This window comes from Nelumbo nucifera, chromosome 5 (genome assembly GCF_055504915.1).
Source record: "Nelumbo nucifera cultivar China Antique chromosome 5, China Antique-T2T, whole genome shotgun sequence".
In the NCBI taxonomy this organism is placed as follows: Eukaryota; Viridiplantae; Streptophyta; class Magnoliopsida; order Proteales; family Nelumbonaceae; genus Nelumbo; species Nelumbo nucifera.
The window spans coordinates 32,780,682-32,800,966 of record NC_142653.1 but is presented as its reverse complement, the minus strand read 5'-3'; the positions used below and the strand labels follow the sequence as shown (position 1 = coordinate 32,800,966).

Here is a 20,285-nt window from a genome sequence, read left to right as displayed (position 1 = left end):
CCACCTCAGTAAGGCCGAACTATTAGACCCCGTAAGATTACGGCGATCTGTCGTAGGAGCCGGTCAAGCTGTGGGGATCTAAGACGACCTACAAGGGAGAGCTCGCTAACCGTCAAAAACAGTACACTACCAAGAGCGTCAATACCTCAATCGTTAAAACAGCTTATCGTGTCGCACGCCTCGGAATTACTCGGATAGGTAATAACCCGCATGGAGATCTCACAACCGACACATTATCCTACCTCACAAAGCGGAAACGGCTCCGCAAAGAGCTTAGGCCTATTACAAGAGGGCTCTAACCCCTTTGTGCCTATAAAAGGCACTCACTTCTACCTGAAAAGGTACGCGCAAGTAAACATTCTCAAGCTCTTGTAGAATTCTCAAACATTTTCTGATTTAAGCATTGAAATGCCCTCCTCGGGAAAAGGACACCCGGACATTCTAATTCTCTTCTTCTTGCAGCATACATCAGCTCGGCTACCCATCAGCTTGGCCTAACATAACTTGGCCCAGGTAAGTAAACATCCACATTAGAATCCGAGTCATCAGACACAAGGGAGCTTCCAGATTGCACGACATCAATTGTTATTATTATTGTTGTTATTATTTAGACACCACATATAGGATACACATGGAATAGCCTGAATCCCTTAATGTAAAAACATGGGATTTGATCAATGTTCTTAATGTACGGTTGGATGAGATCGGCTTTCATAGGGCAAAACTATACCCACACCGTTCTAACAACCTTTTCCCAACCTTGCATTAAACATATCTCCTCATGAATAAGTATATAAGTACGAAAATATTCCTGCTGGAATGAGCGAAGCCGAATTGGAAAAATCCCGGCCCATGCAAAGTGGAAACACTCCCCTAAATAGGGTTTTAACTTTTATGATATAAAACTGTTGTATTTGATGAATTCAACAAAATAGCATTTTGGTATGATAAAAATCATAAAATCGAAATACCTATGGCGATTGTGGTGGTAAAATGGCTATCCTCATATGCTAGGTTTGATTTAAAGGATAAGGAAGGAAAAGGAAGGGAAAGGTAGGGATCCTCATCTCTCTCCCATCGTTTCTCAGCCTTTAGAGTTTTGACTCGGTAAAAGGAATCCAACGCCCAAGGCTCCACCCTCCCACGTCGTAACCGCTCCAAAGGTTCAGCAGGTTGAAAATATAAAACTCCACCAACTGCAGAAACGTCTAACTCTACGGGAGCGTGTGACGGGTGACGACCACATTACCAATGGAATTCTTGATGGTTAATATTCACACTTCACAGTTCACAAACTATGCTAATAGAAAAATCACCCTTCACCGACACAGTGACGGACGACTTTGAACTAAAGTCTGAATTCTGAAAGATGCAAAAATATCAAATACATCGGTATCCTTCCGGTGCACGCTAGCCCCAGCTGCCAAGAAATTTAATTCAAAGGTACAGAGTACAGTCTGCTGCCTATAAATACGGCTGTCTCTTCCTTCATTCCTTGTTGGACAAACTCTATCTCTCTCTCTCTCAAAACATCAAAGCAACCATGGCTGCAGCAGCTTCTCTGCATTCTTTTTTGGTCTCGGCGATCCTGATCTCGTCTCTCTTGCTGGGTTCTTATTGTTGGGCGTCTCAGGCGCATAATTATGGTTATGGGCATGAAAAAGTACATCCAACGGTTCCCTTGGTGAAGGGACTCTCGTGGAGTTTCTATAAATCGAGCTGTCCCAACTTGGAAACCGTCATCAGAAACCATCTCAAGAATATCTTTGAGGATGATATTGGACAGGCTGCAGGCTTGCTTCGTCTTCACTTCCATGACTGTTTTGTTCAGGTTAGTTTCTAACATGCGCCTTAGGCCTTTCTTTCTTTTGTTTTTTGTTTATTTTATTTTTTGAGAGAGAACCGGGGAGGGATTGGAATTAGAATTGGAATCATCTATTCTCAATGCCTATTAATTTACTTCAGGAATCGGAATTAGATTTTCATTGTTGCTATTTAACTTAATCAAATTGCAATTAAAATTGGCCACTTTTTTCAATTTTGTCTCTATTCACAATGATAATGACAATAAGAAGAAGAAGAAAGAAGATGAATTCCAAGCTCTATTCAGAGATTTGGAAGAAAAAATGGGGAGAATAAAGAGGAAAAAGAGAGGAGGTATATAGGGGAAGGATGATCATCTAGTGACCCGTCTTATCTCTATCAAAAAACGGGTATATAAAATTACACGTGATGTGCCTATATCAAATTAAATCAACCGTGCTGTCTCTCTATCAAAATTTATCCATTGAGCTTATATTCTGTTTTTTTTTTTCCTTTTCCTGTCCCTAACGCCTAATATTATCAAAAAAAAACATTATTTACGACCTCTCAATATTATCGAAAAAGCATTATCTATAACCACTTGCAAAACAATTCAACCACACTCCAGTGAAGCCAACATGTCACTATTTGAAATAAAAATCCCTTCCCATATGGTTGTGATGAGATCGGATCTTCCGAGTTTATATATTATCATTCATAAGAGAGAGATTCTCAATGTACAATTGTAGTGTCTTATGTGATAAGCCCAATTTCCGTAAATGTGGGATTGAATCCAAATCCCTCTGAAACGAATTCGGATAAGGTCTCAACGACCGATCATAACAGCCGGTCGTGCATTGAGAACATCAGGAAGAGATTCACAGTTCCCAGGATTCTTGTGACCAGTTGTTGTTCTGTCAGAATCAGCTAGAGGACTTATTAACTTCCACCTTTTATATTTTGACTGTTAGGTTATGTTTGGTTTGAAGGAAAATATTGGGAAAGGAAGGGAAAGATAGAGAAATCTTTACAAACCTTAGGTTTCTCTATGTTTTCCTTCTTTTCCTTACCTTTTCTTTCAAATCAAACATAACCTCAGGTGCTAATCCTTGGAAATTTACACGTGTAGGGATGTGATGGTTCGGTGTTGCTGGACGGTTCAGCCAGTGGTCCGAGCGAACAGCAGGCCCCACCCAACTTGAGCCTGCGGGCCCGGGCATTTCAGATCATCAACGAACTCCGTGAGCTCGTTCACAAGGAGTGTGGTCACATCGTCTCCTGTGCCGATATCACCGCTCTTGCTGCCCGTGATTCCGTTTACCTGGTAACTACCCTCTCTCTCTCTCTCTTAGGGGTGCAATTTGGGTAATGGGTACCCTCAACCCAAGCCCGTATTAATTCAGCCTAAAATTTTATATGGATTGGTACATTTTTTTGTCCTCGGGCTGGGTTTGGGCTTAGTCCTAGGTAATCCATACATATAGAGGTGTAAAGTGGGACGGGCCGGGTTAGCATGACACGACCCATAGTCAAATTCATGCAAAGTGTGGGCTGTGCCATACTGGCCCACAGGCTATTACGGGCTGTGTTGCCCTTCCCAGTCAAAAGTTTGAGGGTTGGCCTAGTATGGCCCACAGCCCAGGCCCATGCGTGTCATGTCATGTTCTGTCGTGGATTGGGCTAGCCCATGCACCTAGAACCCCAGGCCCAGTACGGCCCATGCATGATTATGTCATGTCGGCCCATAGACCTAAAACCCTAAGCCCAGCATGACCCGCATGATCGTACTGGGCCTAACACAGCCCATAAACCATCGTACTGGACCACAGGCAGCACACAGCCTGATTTACACCTCTACATAAGTTCAATGACCAACCAAATCTAGCTCAAGCTCAAACTGAACCTAAATGCATCAAATTACAATGTAAAATGTGAACTGGCTTAGATTAGAAAAATCAGACTTGATCTCGAACTCAATTCAGACTTAAGCCTTAGGGTTGGAGACCAACCGACCTTACTTGCACACCTACTCTTGATGACCTAAGTCAGTGACATATGAAATCACACCAACGGCTCTGATCACGACCCACGGCCATTCACTTATATTGAAATTACCGTAATGCCCTTGTCTAATAGATTTTTTTTTAATGATCGCAGTCTGGGGGCCCCGATTACAAAGTACCCTTGGGTAGGCGTGACGGACTCAATTTTGCCACAACCAATGCAACACTGAATAACCTTCCACCTCCCTCCAGCAATGCCAGCTTCCTTCTAGAAAACCTAGCCACCAAGAACCTCGACGCCACCGACGTCGTCGCACTCTCCGGCGGCCACACCATCGGTATCGGCCACTGCTCATCGTTCACCCCTCGCCTGTACCCTACCCAAGATCCCACCATGGATGAGACCTTCGCCGACCGCCTGAAGGGCATTTGTCCCACCAACGAGACCGTGAACACAACTGAACTGGACATTCGAACTCCGAACCTGTTCGACAACAAGTACTACGTCGATCTCATAAACCGGCAAGGGCTGTTCACGTCGGACCAGGACTTGTACACCGACTCCAGGACTCGGCCCATCGTCACCAGCTTCGCAGAGGACCAGAGCCTGTTCTTTGAGAAGTTCGTGAACGCCATGACTAAGATGGGGCAGCTGAGCGTGTTGACAGGGACGCAAGGAGAGATTCGTGCGAATTGCTCGGTGCGCAACTCTGATAACACCAAATTTTCATCCCTGATCGAGGATGTGGTAGAAGAAGATTACCATAGCGCAGAGCTATGAGGATCGATCGGTGCTTCATATTGTATTATATATAAACTGATGAATTCGTGGGAGGAGACATGGAAGTTGTTGTGTGTAGTTTATCTGTATTGGTCTTGACTGATCTAGTTTTATCTTGTATGTGTTGAATAATTAAAAAAAAAACCGTTATATTTCACAGCTTCTATATTGATTTTGGTCAGTTAAGTTCTTTTCGTTTGGGTGAAAAGATTTCTGAGACCTGGTTTCATGTGTTTCTGACTTTCTGTTAGTGCATCCGTGTTGAGGAAAACCCCTTTCAATCGTGTACAGTGTACTGGATCAAACCATTTCATAGCATATTGGAGCCCAACCCAGTTACAGTCCAAACAAAGCCCAAGTCCATTACGTCTAATTCTTGTGTTAAGAGCCCATTTGGGAGGGATTTTGTGTTGGGATGGAAGTGAGGTGCGGTGATTCAACCACCAACCCATGTTCCAGATAACCCACCTGGACGGGCCGTGTTTCTGATGTCCAGAACAGATTTTCACCGAATACAACTTCTGGTGCTCCCGTGTGGGGCCCAACTCGAAATGCCAGTAGTGACGCTCTGCAAGCCCTCGCATGTAGGGGTGTCAGTGGACCGGTTTTGGGTTGGATGGATGGATTAACAAGACATTTAATTTAGACAGGCTGAACAGACCAATATGATATATTGGATTGGACTTGATTCATATATAATGAATTTATATTGGATTGAGCCAATATCTGATCCAAGGAAAGAATCTAGGTGTCAATAGACTAAGTTTGAGTTAGAACCAATCTAAATTAACAGGGAATTTGAACAGATTAGACAGTTTTTGGACTGGTCCAAAATATTTATTGAACTGGATTAGACCAGATCCATTTGTAATGGACTCACATTGGACTGTATCTGGTGTATGTCTCATTTATTGGAATGGAATCAAAGGAAATGTCAAGGATTAGCATATGCTATTTGGATCTCAATCTGACACCATTACAGGCCAACCTATTAATCCTTTTGATGCTTTCACACCTACAGAGAGAACCATAACAAGTAAAGAACCGGTTAGGTATAAATCGAAGAGATGGATTATTTTAGTATATATATATATATATATATATATATATATTATTTTATGTCATTTTTACAAACAACCAATGAACCAATAGATAAAGAGAGAGAGTTGTTTTTTTATAGTCTAGCCATGTGGCATCACTATCTCCTTTACTAGATTCCCACTCCAATCCCCCTCTATTCTCTCCATCACTTTCCCATAAAAAATGCATTATTTTCATATCATTAATAATTTAATATTTTTACAAAGTTAATAACAAAATTGTGTAATAACAATATATATTATAATTTGATGGATTATTAAATTTAATGAATAAATAACATTTTTTACCTTTAAAAAAATATCTGAATGTTTTCTAAATAATATAAATTTAAAAAATTACATATTCCAATAAATAAATATTTCAAACAACAAAATGTTAAAAATATCTAAATGATTATATAAAAAAATATTTAATATTATGTAACAATTTAAAACAAATAAAAATTAAATAACAAAAATATTAAATATTCTAGATATTTAAATAACTAAATATTTTAAATAATGAAATATTTAACATAAATAAATTTTAAATATTTAAAATAACAAAGTTATGTAATAAATTTAATGTGAGCTTAGAAAATGCGGACTAATCACTTCTCAGTCTTTTCCATCTCTAGTTCTATAGGGAGACATAATGAAGAGTCTTATTTTAACGGGGATAGCAAGTGCTCTCTTTGCAATTAATAAATTTGTTTATCAATCTACGCATCCATGGCACTTGTCTTACAAATTGGTTTATTTTAGTAGAGCTTATAAAAAATTAATCATTTTATTAAAAACACAAAACACAATTATAGTAGAGATTAGACTATTAATTTAGCTAAAATTAATTATTATTATATTGAATAATAAAAATTATTAAAAATAGTATATAAAACATAATTTTTAATTATCTACAAATTTAAAATATAAAAATATTATCTACTCTTATGTGTTTCTCTTGTTTCACTTTCGCTTAACAAAGCACATTCATTGCATGGGTCCCTACTAGTACTAATCCTAAACAAAAACTTTCGTTATTGTATTATTTAATCTGGATGAGTCGAATTAAAAGGATCCTATAATGCATTATTCAACTACCATCTCTAATGGGACAAAAAATTTCTTTCAACCATGTCACATGCAAACCCCAGTAGAACGAGAACATGCCAAAACTTGAAATAAAAGTTAATTGATATGATGCCTTAAATTTATTGCATATGCTAATATTTTTTGCATTTTAATGAGGATTGTATAGATTGTTTAAAAAATACAATCACGACAAATGTGAGCTTGGAAAATGAGGATTAATCAATTTTTTCAGTCTTGTCCATCTCTAGTTCAGTAGGGCTAGAAAATGATGAGTCTTGTTTTAATTGGTATAACAAGTGCTCTCTTTGCAACAAGATGGTTGATCAATCATTCAATCTACACATCCATGTCTCTTGTGCTATATTAGTATTTTTTTTCATTGCCCTCCCTTTTACAGAGAATTCATAATGACTACATCCTACCAAATGATAATGCCACTTGTTTTGTAGCACATGAATATCTCATATATCAGAATTGGAAAAATTCAACTAAAGCTAAATTAAAAGCATGTGTGTTATATAATTGAGATTTTAGTATCACTTGACACTTTCTCCTATGAAAATTCCATTGTTTTAGGAGGGAATTCAACGGATTGTTGTAACAAAAGAAAACAACTTAGCTATAAAAGAGAGGGTTCCTCTCTTCCTCTCTCCAATCTCAACAAATCTCAGATAACATTTACATAACTCAGTGAGTTACCCAACAATATCTTCACTCCGGCTATGGGGACTACGTTCTTGATTTCATCTCTCTTGATTGTGCTATCATTAGTTATCCAATCTGATGTCAAAGCATCATCTCATGAGTCTCATCACCAATCAGTGTTGGATACAGATGGCAATGAGATCCAAGCAGGACAACCCTACTACATTGTCTCAGCCATCCGAGGTGGTGGAGGTGGTGTGTCACTCGATAGAAGAGAGAGGTCTCGCTCATCAGTTGTAAGGCAACACGGTTCCGAAATGCACTTTGGCACGCCTGTATCATTTTCTCCAGCATCAGCTTCAATGGAAGGAAGAATTGTCTCACTCCCCAAAGAGCGAGCCATTGGGAGGATGCTTCTCGAAATGAGAATCCCATCATCATCTGGGACAAAAACTATCCTTGAGTCGACAGATGTGAACATCAGATTCACGGAGATGCCTGTAGTTTGGAAAGTTCAAGAATCACAAGGATCATCTTCGCCAGGCACGAGAAGGTACGTTACAATTGGTGGACAACCGGGACACCCTGGTTCCTCAACTGTGAGAAACTGGTTCAAGATCGAGCGGATTAGCAACAATAGCCCAGAGTACCGCATTGCATACTGCCCTAGCGTGTGTGAGTCATGTGAGGTTGTGTGTGGGAATGTGGGCATATCATCAGAGAGTGGGAAAAGATGGCTTTCCGTGTCTAAGCATAGAGAGTTCCCATTTGTGTTTGTCAAGGCTAGGCAAAGCTAAGTGCATTGCATGGAAAATGATGAATTCAATAAGGGGCTATATTCTCTCTAAAATGCACTATGATTCATAGCAACACAATTTTGTTTGCTTTTGTGTTTTTTTGGGATATTTTCCTTTCAAAAATTGATCAAGTATTTTTGAAAAATAAGGAATGAATGAACGAGAGACTCTTCTTTGACTTTTATTTATTTATTTCTATTTTATTATTTTGTTCATTGCAATGCAATATTGGTAGATTAATTTGGACCTGCTAAAAAAAAGAAACCTGTGGGACATGGTTTTATTGAATAATTAACTAGAGGGACAAACCGCTTTTTTTGTGGTATGAGTATGAATCATGGGTCTTCCCTTATATGTAGCCAAGGCTTGTTACAAAACTAAGGGTCTAGTTTATCTCATATTTGTGAATTCTTCAATGGACTCAAACCTCAATCTTCTCCCCCCCTCCCCCCTCCCCCTCAAATTGGAGGTCTAGTTTAAACAAATCAAACCTAATTTATATAAGGAAATTTGCCTTTTTTCTCCTCTTTTTTAATTTTAGATTTTATTCTATTTCATGTCATTTTTACAAATAACCAATAGATAAAGAAACAAAGAGTTGCTTTTTTAATGTCTAGCCATGTGGCATCATTATCCCCTTTACTAGAGTCCCACTCCAATTCCCTTCTATTCTATTCTCTACTTTCTTGTAAAAAAAAGACATTGTTTTAATAACTTGTTTCTCCAAAAAAACACACCCATTACTCTCTCGTATATTATATTTAATCCGTATTTATCCTCCCTCCCACTTTCATATTAATACCTATATAAAGAAAGTTTGAATTAAAAAATATAAGAATTTTTCAAATGTTATAACAAAACTATGTAAATAACTTTAAAATATTTATTAAAAACACAAAACATAATTATAATAGATTTAATAATATGTAGTTTATTAATAATTTTATATTTATATGAAATTCATAACGAAATTGTGGAATAACAATATAATTTATAATTTTAGGGATTATTAAATTTAGTAAATAAATAATATTTAAAACATTTAAAAAATTATTGAAATGTTATTTAAATAATAAAAATAAAAAATAAATATATCAATAACTAAATATTTTGAATAAAATTGTTAAAAGTAGCTAAAATATTATATAACAATATATTTAATATTATGTAACAACTTTAAAATAAATAAAATTTAAATAACAAACATTTTAAATATTTTAAATAACGAAATATTAAACATAAATAAATTTTAAATAATTAAAATAACGAAATCATGTCATAAACTTAACAATATAAAATTAATTATAATAGATTTCAGAATATTCGATATAATAATCATTTTATACTTTACAAAATTAATACCAATATATTAATAATTTTACAACAATTAATTTTATCAATACTAATTATTTATATTTTACGGATTATTCGATTAGCTAAATAATTCATATTTTAAAAGTTTCAATGACCAAGATATTTAAATAAATAAATAAATAAATAACTGTTAATGATTTTAAATATCAAGAAATTTAATAATTAAATCATATTTTAAAAATTGAAAAAAGATATTAAATAATTTAAAGGTATTAAAGCTTCCAAATAACAAAAAAAATAAGTAATAATTTTCAAAACATATATTTTTGTTAAATATAAAAAAATATAATAATAATTAAATATGTTATTATACTAATAATAAAACAATTATTTCACTTATGTCAATTAATAATTCTAGAAAATAATTTTCATAAAAATGAATATTTATTAATAATAGTTTTAAAATCATTATCTATATCTATTATATATTTACATATACAAAAATTAATATTTGTTATAATTTCAACAATTATATATTGTATTATTTAACAGTAAATTTTCAATAATTATTAGAGATTAAACTATTCTCATTTAGCTTTTTGAAATTTAATTTATTGTACTCATTGGATTTATTGTGTTTTTGTTATAAATTTATTTTCAGTAATTATGTAATTTCATTATAATTTATTGATTAATATTTGTTAGAATTTAAAGTATTATGGGAGATTACACTATTTATTGATAAATTTAAAATATTTTTAGTATTCATTATAAATTTATTTTCAATAATTATGTATTTTTTCTATAAATTCCCAATAATCATTGGAGAATAAACTATCGTTATTTAATAGAGATTAGACTAATAATTAGCTGAAATAAATTATTATTATTATCAAAAATAGTGTATAAAAAACACTTTTTAATAATCTAAATGTTTAAAATATAAAAAAAAATTATCTACTATTATGTGTTTCTATTGTTTCAATTTCACTTAACAAAGCATGTTCATCGCATGGATCCCTGCTAGTACTAATCCTAAATAAAAGCTTTCGTTGTTGTATTATTTAATCTAGATGAATCGAATTAAAATGGTCCTATAATGCATTGTTCAACTACCATCCCTAATGGGACAAAACAATTCCTTCAACCATATGACATGCAAACCCCAATAAAATGAGAACATGCCAAAACTTGAAATAAATGTTAGTTGATATGATGCCTTGAATTTATTGCATATGCAATTGGTGGAGGCGGTGTGTCACTCGATAGAAGAGAGAGGTCTCACTCATCAGTTATGAGGCAACATGGTTCTGAAATGCACTTTGGCACGCCTGTATCGTTCTTTCCAGCATCAGCTTCAAAGGAAGGAAGAATTGTCTCACTCCCCAAATAGCGAGCCATTGGGAGGATGCTTCTCGGAGTGGGTATCCCATCATCATCTCGGGCAAGAACTATCCTTGAGTCAATAGATGTGAACATCAAATTCTCGGAGATTCCTGTTGTTTGGTAGGTTCAAGAATCAAAAGGATCATCTTTGTCGAGCACGAGAAGGTACGTTACAATTGGTGGACAACCGGGACACCTTAGTTCCTCAACTATGAGAAATTGGTTCAAGATCGAACGGATTAGCAACAATAGCCTAGAGTACCACATTCCACATTGCCCTAGCGTGTGCGAGTCATGTGAGGTTGTGTGTGGGAATGTGGGCATATTATCAAAGAGTGGGAAAAGATGGCTTTCCGTCTCTGAGCATAGAGAGTTTCCATTTGTGTTTGTCAAGGCCCAACAAAACTAAGTGCATGGCATGAAAAATGATGAATTCAATAAGGGGCTACATCCTCTCTAAAATGCACTATGATTCATAGCAACAAACAATTTTGTTTGCTTTTGTGTTTTTTTGGGATTTTTTTTTCAAAAATTAATCAAGTATTTATAAAAAATAAGGAATGAATGAATGAGAGACTCTTCTTTGACTTTTATTTATTTATTTCTATTTTATTATTTTGTTCATTGCAATGCAATATTGGTAGATTAATTTGGACCCGCTAAAAAGATGAAACCTGTGGGACATGGTTTTATTGATTAATTAACTAGAGGGACAAACCAAGGTCTAGTTTAGCTCATATTTGTGAATTCTTCATGGACTAAAACCTCAATCTCCCCCGCCCCCCACCCAAAAATAAAAGCCTAAATCCAAGTTGAAACTTAAAATTGTTAAAATTAGTTCATCAATATGTGGAGACATGGAGTTAGGATATGTTGTAACAAGGTAAAGGTGTTTTCGCACGCTGAGAGCATGACAACCCAGCGGTACATTGGAAACATCTCCCCATGAATGCAAAACATCTATATCTATATATTAAAACGGAATGCGGCAAGTTGGCACTTTCTTGTGCTTTGGTTATTTTGGCTAAGACACTTTACTATGCTCTCCTCTTGATAATGTTTTACCCTAATTCAATGGTTATGAGAGCTGTTGTATGCCATTCGGTGTTGGGTTAGTATAATTAACATCAAATAAAATTAGTAATTGAATAATAATAATAATAATAATCATATGATTTGATATATAAATTTGGATTAAAATATTTAAATAGTGTAAATAATAAAATAGCTTACTACTTAATTAATTTAAAACTTACAAAAATTAAAGGTATAATTAATTAATATAAATATATTAATAAAACTACTTTTAAGTTAATTAACAATTCATCTATAACTTAAGCAAATTAAAATTATAACTAAGTATCATAAAACTCAATTTAACTTTAAAATGTTAATAATTCAAAATTAATTGTTATTGATAAAAAATCGATTTAAATACCACTATAATAATTAATGTATATGTTTAAAGAAATAGATGAAAAAACTCATATCTTCCCAATCATTTGGTCATCCCTGAACAATTTACAATTCTACATGGGAACCCACATGCTGATGAGGGACACATGAATTTGTCAACTCCCTAATTATTAAGGAAATACTAATTAATGGCCTCATAGTGGGAATTTGTCAATTCCCTATCTATATATCTATCTATACACACACACACACATACATTAAAACAAAGCGGTCAAGAAATTTTCTCTTTTTTTGAATTTTATTTTTTTATTCCATGTCATTTTTGAAACAACCAATAAGATGCACTTTCCCAATATCCTAAATAATCACTTCTTCTAAACTATCTCCCCCACTTTCTCCAAAATTATCTCTAATTCCTATTTATCTTCTAAGTTATCTCTAATTCCTATTTATCTCCAAAATTATCTCCCTATTTATCCTCTCCCCTACTTTTTTATCTATGTCTATCTAAAGAAAGTTTGGATAAAAGAATTTTAAGAATTATTTAAATATTATAATAAAATTATACAATAACTTTAAAATATTTATTAAAAACAAAAAAAAATAATTTTATATTTTTACAAAGTATATCACGAAATTATGTACTAACAATTTAAATTATGTTTTTCTGGATTATCAATTTAAATGTTTTTCAAATATTTAATAATATGTAATAGCTTTAAATAAATAAAATGCAAATAACAAAAAAATTAAATATTTTATAGATTATTTAAATATTTAATTAACTAAGTATTTATCATAACAAGATTTTAAATAGTTAAATAACGAATTTATGTAATAAATTAAAAAATCTTCAAAGTAAAAAAATAATTATAACATAATATTGAAATTAATAATAATTTAATATATTACAAAATTATGTAATAATAGTATGAATTATGATTTTATGGATAATTAAATTCAATAAATAATTAATATTTTAAAATTTAAATATTTTACATATTATTTAAGTATTTAAATAACTAAATATTTTAAATAGAAAAATATTTAACATAACTAGATTTTAAATAGTTAAAATAAAGAAATTATGTAATAAATTAAAAAAAGAAAACCTAAAATGTTGAAAAATATTTATAACATAATATTGAAATTAATAATAATTTAATTATTTTGCATAATATTGTAAATAACTAATTTCACTCATATCAAATAATAATACGAGAAAATAACTTTCAAAAAAATTAATAGTTATTAATAATGATTTTAAACTCTTAATCTATATTTATTGTATAATTATATATACTAAAATTAATATTATGGTATTTCAGTAATTATTTATTGTTTTTTGTGATAAATGTGTTTTCAATGATTATGTATAAATTTATTTTGCTTTGTTATTTAAAATAAAACTTTCAATAATTGAGATTTTAGTACCATTTGACACTTTCTCCTATGAAAATTCCATTGTTTTAGGACGAAATTCAACTGATTGTTGCAACAAAAGAAAACAACTTCGCTATAAAAGGGAGGGTTCCTCTCTTCCTCTCTCCAATCTCAACAAATCTCAGATAACCTTTATGTAACCCAGTGAGTTACCCAACAATATCTTCACTCCGGCTATGGGGACTACGTTCTTGATTTCATCTCTCTTGATTGTGCTATCATCAGTTATCCAATCTGATGCCAAAGCATCATCTCATGAGTCTCATCACCAATCGGTGTTGGATACAAAAGGCAATGAGATCCAAGCAGGACAATCCTACTACATTGTCTCAGCCATCCGAGGTGGTGGAGGTGGTGTGTCACTCGATAGAAGAGAGAGGTCTCGCTCATCAGTTGTGAGGCAACATGGTTCCGAAATGCACTTTGGCACGCCTGTATCATTCTCTCCAGCATCAGCTTCAATGGAAGGAAGAATTGTCTCACTCCCCAAAGAGCGAGCCATTGGGAGGATGCTTCTCGAAGTGGTAATCCCGTCATCATTTGGGGCAAAAACTATCCTTGAGTCGACAGATGTGAACATTAGATTCTCGGAGATGCCTGTAGTTTGGCAAGTTCAAGAATCACAAGGATCATCTTCGCCAAGCACGAGAAGGTACGTTACAATTGGCGGACAACCGGGACACCCTGGTTCCTCAACTGTGAGAAACTGGTTCAAGATTGAGCGGATTAGCAACAATAGCCCAGAGTACCGCATTGCATATTGCCCTAGCGTGTGCGAGTCATGTGAGGTTGTGTGTGGGAATGTGGGCATATCATCAGAGAGTGGGAAAAGATGGCTTTCCGTGTCTAAGCATAGAGAGTTCCCATTTGTGTTTGTCAAGGCTAGGCAAAGCTAAGTGCATTGCATGGAAAATGATGAATTCAATAAGGGCCTATATCCTCTCTAAAATGCACTATGATTCATAGCAACACACAATTTTGTTTGCTTTTGTGTTTTTTTTGGGATATTTTCTTTTCAAAAATTGATCAAGTATTTTTGAAAAATAAGGAATGAATGAACGAGAGACTCTTCTTTGACTTTTATTTATTTATTTCTATTTTATTATTTTGTTCATTGCAATGCAATATTGGTAAATTAATTTGGACCTACTAAAAAAAAGAAACCTGTGGGACATGGTTTTATTGAATAATTAACTAGAGGGACAAACCGCTTTTTTTGTGGTATGAGTATGAATCATGGGTCTTACCCTTATATGTAGCCAAAACTTGTTGCAAAACTAAGGGTCTAGTTTAGCTCATATTTGTGAATTTTTCAATGGACTCATACCTCAATCTTCTCCACCCCTCCCCCCTCCCCCTCAAATTGGAGGTCTAGTTTAAACAATTCAAACCTAATTTATATAAGGAAATTTGTCTTTTTTCTCCTCTTTTTAAATTTTAGATTTTATTCTATTTCATGTCATTTTTACAAATAACCAATAGATAAAGAAACAAAGAGTTGCTTTTTTAATGTCTAGCCATGTGGCATCATTATCCCCTTTACTAGAGTCCCACTCCAATTCCCTTCTATTCTATTCTCTACTTTCTTGTAAAAAAAAAGACATTGTTTTAATAAATTGTTTCTCCAAAAAAACACACCCATTACTCTCTCGTATATTATATTTAATCCGTATTTATCCTCCCTCCCACTTTCATATTAATACCTATATAAAGAAAGTTTGAATTAAAAAATATAAGAATTTTTCAAATGTTATAACAAAACTATTTAAATAACTTTAAAATATTTATTAAAAACACAAAACATAATTATAATAGATTTAATAATATGTGGTTTATTAATAATTTTATATTTATATGAAATTCATAACGAAATTGTGTAATAAAAATATAAATTATAATTTTATGGATTATTAAATTTAGTAAATAAATAATATTTAAAACATTTAAAAAATTTTTGAAATGTTATTTAAATAATAAAAATAAAAAACAAATATATCAATAACTAAATATTTTGAGTAAAAATGTTAAAAGTAGCTAAAATATTATATAACAATATATTTAATATTATGTAACAACTTTAAAATAAATAAAATTTAAATAACAAACATTTTAAATATTTTAAATATTTAAATAACGAAATATTAAACATAAATAAATTTTTTATAATTAAAATAACGAAATCATGTCATAAATTTAAAAATATAAAAATAATTATAATAGATTTCATAATATTCGAAACAATAATCATTTTATACTTTACAAAATTAATACCAATATATTAATAATTTTACAACAATTAATTTTATAAATACTAATTATTTATATTTTACGGATTATTTGATTAGCTAAATAATTCATATTTTAAAAGTTTCAGTGACCAAGATATTTAAATAAATAAATAAATAACTGTTAATGATTTTAAATATCAAGAAATTTAATAACTAAATCATATTTTAAATAAGAAAAAAATACATTAAATAATTTAAAGGTATTGAAGCTTCCAAATAACAAAAAAAATAAGTAATAATTTTCAAAACATATATTTTTATTAAATATTAAAAAATATAATAATAATTAAAATTGTTATTATACTAATAATAAAATAATTACTTCACTTATGTCAATTAATAATTCTAGAAAATAATTTTCAGAAAAAATGAATATTTATTAATAATAGTTTTAAAATCTTTATCTATATCTATTATATATTTATATATACAAAAATTAATATTTTTTATATTTTCAACAATTATATATTGTGTTTGTTTGATAAATATATTTACAATAGTTATGTATAAATCTATTTTCATTTTATTATTTAACAGTAAATTTTCAATAATTATTAGAGATTAAAGTATTCTCATTTAGCTTTTTGAAATTTAATTTATTGTACTCATTGGATTTATTGTATTTTTGTTATAAATCGATTTTCAGTAATTATGTAATTTCATTATAATTTATTGATTAATATTTGTTAGAATTTAAAGCATTATGGGAGATTACACTATTTATTGATAAATTTCAAATATTTTTAGTATTTATTGTATATTTGTAATTATTTTATGTATTGTATTTTCAGTAATTATTTGTTGTATTTTCATTATAAATTTATTTTCAATAATTATGTATTTTTGCTATAAATTCCCAATAATTATTGGAGAATAAACTACCATTATTTAATAGAGATTAGACTATTAAATAGCTTAAATAAATTATTATTATTATATTTGTTTTATAAAAATTATTATAAATAGTGTATAAAAAATACTTTTTAATTATCTAAAAGTTTAAAATATAAAAAAAAAATATCTACTCTTATGTGTTACTATTGTTTCAATTTCACTTAACAATACTAATCCTAAATAAAAGCCTTCGTTGTTGTATTATTTAATCTAGATGAATCGAATTAAAATGGTCCTATAATGCATTGTTCAACTACCATCTCTAATGGGACAAAACAATTTCTTCAACCATATGACATGCAAACCCCAATAAAATGAGAACATGCCAAAACTTGAAATAAATGTTAGTTGATATGATGCCTTGAATTTATTGCATATGCTAACACTTTTTGCATTTTATTGAGGATTATCTAGATTGTCCAAAAACTACGATCACAACAAATGTGAGCTTGGAAAATGAGGATTAATCACTTTTTTTTCAGTCTTGTCCATCTCTAGTTTTGTATCTAGAAAATGATGAGTCTTATTTTAACTGGTATAACAAGTGCTCTCTTTGCAACAAGTTGGTTCATCAATCTACGCATTTATCGCACTTGTCCTATATTAGTTTTTTTTCATCACCCCCCTTTTACAAGGAATTCATATTGACTGCATCCTACTAAATGATAATGCCACTTGTTTTGTGGTACATGAATATCTCATATATTAGAATTGGATAAATTCAACCAAAGCTAAAATAAAAGCACGTGTGTTATATAATTGAGATTTTAGTATCACTTAACACTTTCTCCTATAAAAATTCCATTGTTTAGGAGGGAATTCAACGAATTGTTGTGACAAAAGAAAACAACCTAGCTATAAAAGGGAGGGTTCCTCTCTTCCTCTCTCAAATCTCAATAACTCTCAGATAACCTCCTAGTAGCCCAGTGAGGTACCAAACAATATCTTCACTCCGGCTATTCGGACTACGTTCTTGATTTCATCTCTCTTGATTGTGCTATCATCAGTTATCCAAACTGAGGCCATAGCATCATCTCACGAGTCTCATCACCAATCAGTGTTGGATACAGATGGCAATGAGATCAAAGCATGACAACCCTACTACATTGTCTCAGCCATCCGAGGTGGTGGAGGCAGTGTGTCACTCGATAGAAGAGAGAGGTCTCACTCATCAGTTGTGAGGCAACATGGTTCCGAAATGCACTTTGGCACGCCTGTATCGTTCTCTCCAGCATCAGCTTCAATGGAAGGAAGAATTGTCTCACTCCCCAAATAGCCATCCATTGGGAGGATGCTTCTCGGAGTGGATATCCCATCTTCATCTGGGGCAAGAACTATCCTCGAGTCAATAGATGTGAACATCAAATTCTCGGATATTCCTGTAGTTTGGCAGGTTCAAGAATCAAAAGGATCATCTTTGTCGAGCACGAGAAGGTACGTTACAATTGGTGGACAACCGAGACACCCTGGTTCCTCAACTATGAGAAATTGGTTCAAGATCGAACGGATTAGCAACAATAGCCCAGAGTACCACATTGCACATTGCCCTAGCGTGTGCGAGTCATGTGAGGTTGTGTGTGGGAATGTGGGCATATCATCAAAGAGTGGGAAAAGATGGCTTTTCGTGTCTGAGCATAGAGAGTTTCCATTTGTGTTTGTCAAGGCCCAACAAAACTAAGTGCATGGCATGAAAAATGATGAATTCAATAAGGGGCTACATCCTCTCTAAAATGCACTATGATTCATAGCAACACACAAATTTTGTTTGCTTTTGTGTTTTTTTGGGATTTTTTTTCAAAAATTGATCAAGTATTTATCAAAAATAAGGAATGAATGAATGAGAGACTCTTCTTTGACTTTTATTTATTTATTTCTATTTTATTATATTATTTTGTTCATTGCAATGCAATATTGGTAGATTAATTTGGACCCGCTAAAAAAAAGAAACCTATGGGACATGGTTTTATTGATTAATTAACTAGAGGGACAAACCAAGGTCTAGTTTAGCTCATATTTGTGAATTCTTCAATGGACTAAAACCTCAATCTCCCGCCCCCCACCCAAAAATAAAAGCCTAAATCCAAGTTGAAACTTAAAATTGTTAAAATTAATTCATCAATATGTGGAGACATGGAGTTAGGATATGTTGTAACAAGGTAAAGGTGTTTTCGCACGCTGAGAGCATGACAACCCAGCGGTACATTGGAAACATCTCCCCATGAATGCAAAACATCTATATCTATATATTAAAACGGAACGCGGCAAGTTGGCACTTTCTTGTGCTTTGGTTATTTTGGCCAAGACACTTTACTATGCTCTCCTCTTGATAATGTTTTACCCTAATTCAATGGTTATGAGAGTTGTTGTATGCCATTCGGTGTTGGGTTAGTATAATGTAGACTTGTTTGGGAATTAACATCAAATAATATTAGTTATTGAATAATAATAATAATAGTAATAATAATAATAATAATATGATTAGATATATAAATTTGGATTAAAATTTTAAATAGTGTAAATAATAAAATAGCTTACTACTTAATTAATTTAAAACTTACAAAAATTAAAGGTATAATTAATTAATAAAAATATATTAATAAAACTACTTATAAGTTAGTTAACATTTCATCTATAACTTAAGCAAATTAAAATTATAATTAAGTATCATAAAACTTAATTTAACTTTAAAATGTTAGTAATTCAAAATTAATTATTATTGATAAAAAATCCATTTAAGTACCACTATAATAATTAATGTATATGTTTAAAGAAATAGATGAAAAAACTCATACCTTTCCATTCATTTGGTCATCCCTGAACAATTTACAATTCTACATGGGAACCCACGTGCTGATGAGGGACACGTGAATTTGTCAATTCCCTAATTATTAAGGAAATGCTAATTAATGGCCTCATAGTAGGAATTTGTCAATTCCCTATCTATCTATCTATCTATACACACACACACACACATACATTAAAACAAAGCGGTCAAGAAATTTTCTCCTTTTTTTGAATTTTATTTTTTTATTCCATGTCATTTTTGAAACAACCAATGAGATGCACTTTCCCAATAACCTAAATAATCACTTCTTCTAAACTATCTCCCCCACTTTCTCCAAAATTATCTCTAATTCCTATTTATCTTCTAAGTTATCTCTAATTCTTATTTATCTCCAAAATTATCTCTAATTTAGTAGAGAGTTTCTCTCCTAAACTATCTCTAATTCCTATTTATCCTCTCCCCTACTTTTTTATCTATGTCTATCTAAAGAAAGTTTAGATAAAAAAAATTAAGAATTATTTAAATATTATAATAAAATTATATAATAACTTTAAAATAT

At 32.0% G+C, this 20,285-nt stretch overlaps 3 protein-coding genes and 2 pseudogenes across 3 annotated transcripts; all 5 read left to right on the top strand.

The window, feature by feature from the left end:
- The first annotated feature begins 1,028 nt into the window (after positions 1–1,028).
- Positions 1,029–4,753, top strand: LOC104599953 (peroxidase 12-like). The gene is made up of 3 exons (XM_010262708.3): positions 1,029–1,831; positions 2,933–3,127; positions 3,961–4,753. The coding sequence occupies exons 1-3, from the start codon at positions 1,544–1,546 to the stop codon at positions 4,585–4,587; spliced, it is 1,110 nt and encodes a 369-aa protein (XP_010261010.1). The 5' UTR covers positions 1,029–1,543; the 3' UTR covers positions 4,588–4,753.
- Positions 4,754–7,405: 2,652 nt separating this feature from the next.
- LOC148791373 (kunitz trypsin inhibitor 5-like) lies at positions 7,406–8,388 on the top strand. The gene has a single exon (XM_088888639.1). It carries the CDS (start codon positions 7,481–7,483, stop codon positions 8,198–8,200), a length of 720 nt encoding a protein of 239 aa, XP_088744765.1. The 5' UTR covers positions 7,406–7,480; the 3' UTR covers positions 8,201–8,388.
- A 2,127-nt stretch (positions 8,389–10,515) lies between these two features.
- On the top strand, positions 10,516–11,309 carry LOC148791372 (kunitz trypsin inhibitor 5-like; annotated as a pseudogene).
- A 2,562-nt stretch (positions 11,310–13,871) lies between these two features.
- Positions 13,872–14,846, top strand: LOC148791371 (kunitz trypsin inhibitor 5-like). The gene has a single exon (XM_088888754.1). The coding sequence runs from the start codon at positions 13,936–13,938 to the stop codon at positions 14,653–14,655; it is 720 nt and encodes a 239-aa protein (XP_088744880.1). The 5' UTR covers positions 13,872–13,935; the 3' UTR covers positions 14,656–14,846.
- Positions 14,847–17,263: 2,417 nt separating this feature from the next.
- LOC109114868 (kunitz trypsin inhibitor 5-like) lies at positions 17,264–18,627 on the top strand (annotated as a pseudogene).
- Positions 18,628–20,285: the final 1,658 nt, after the last annotated feature.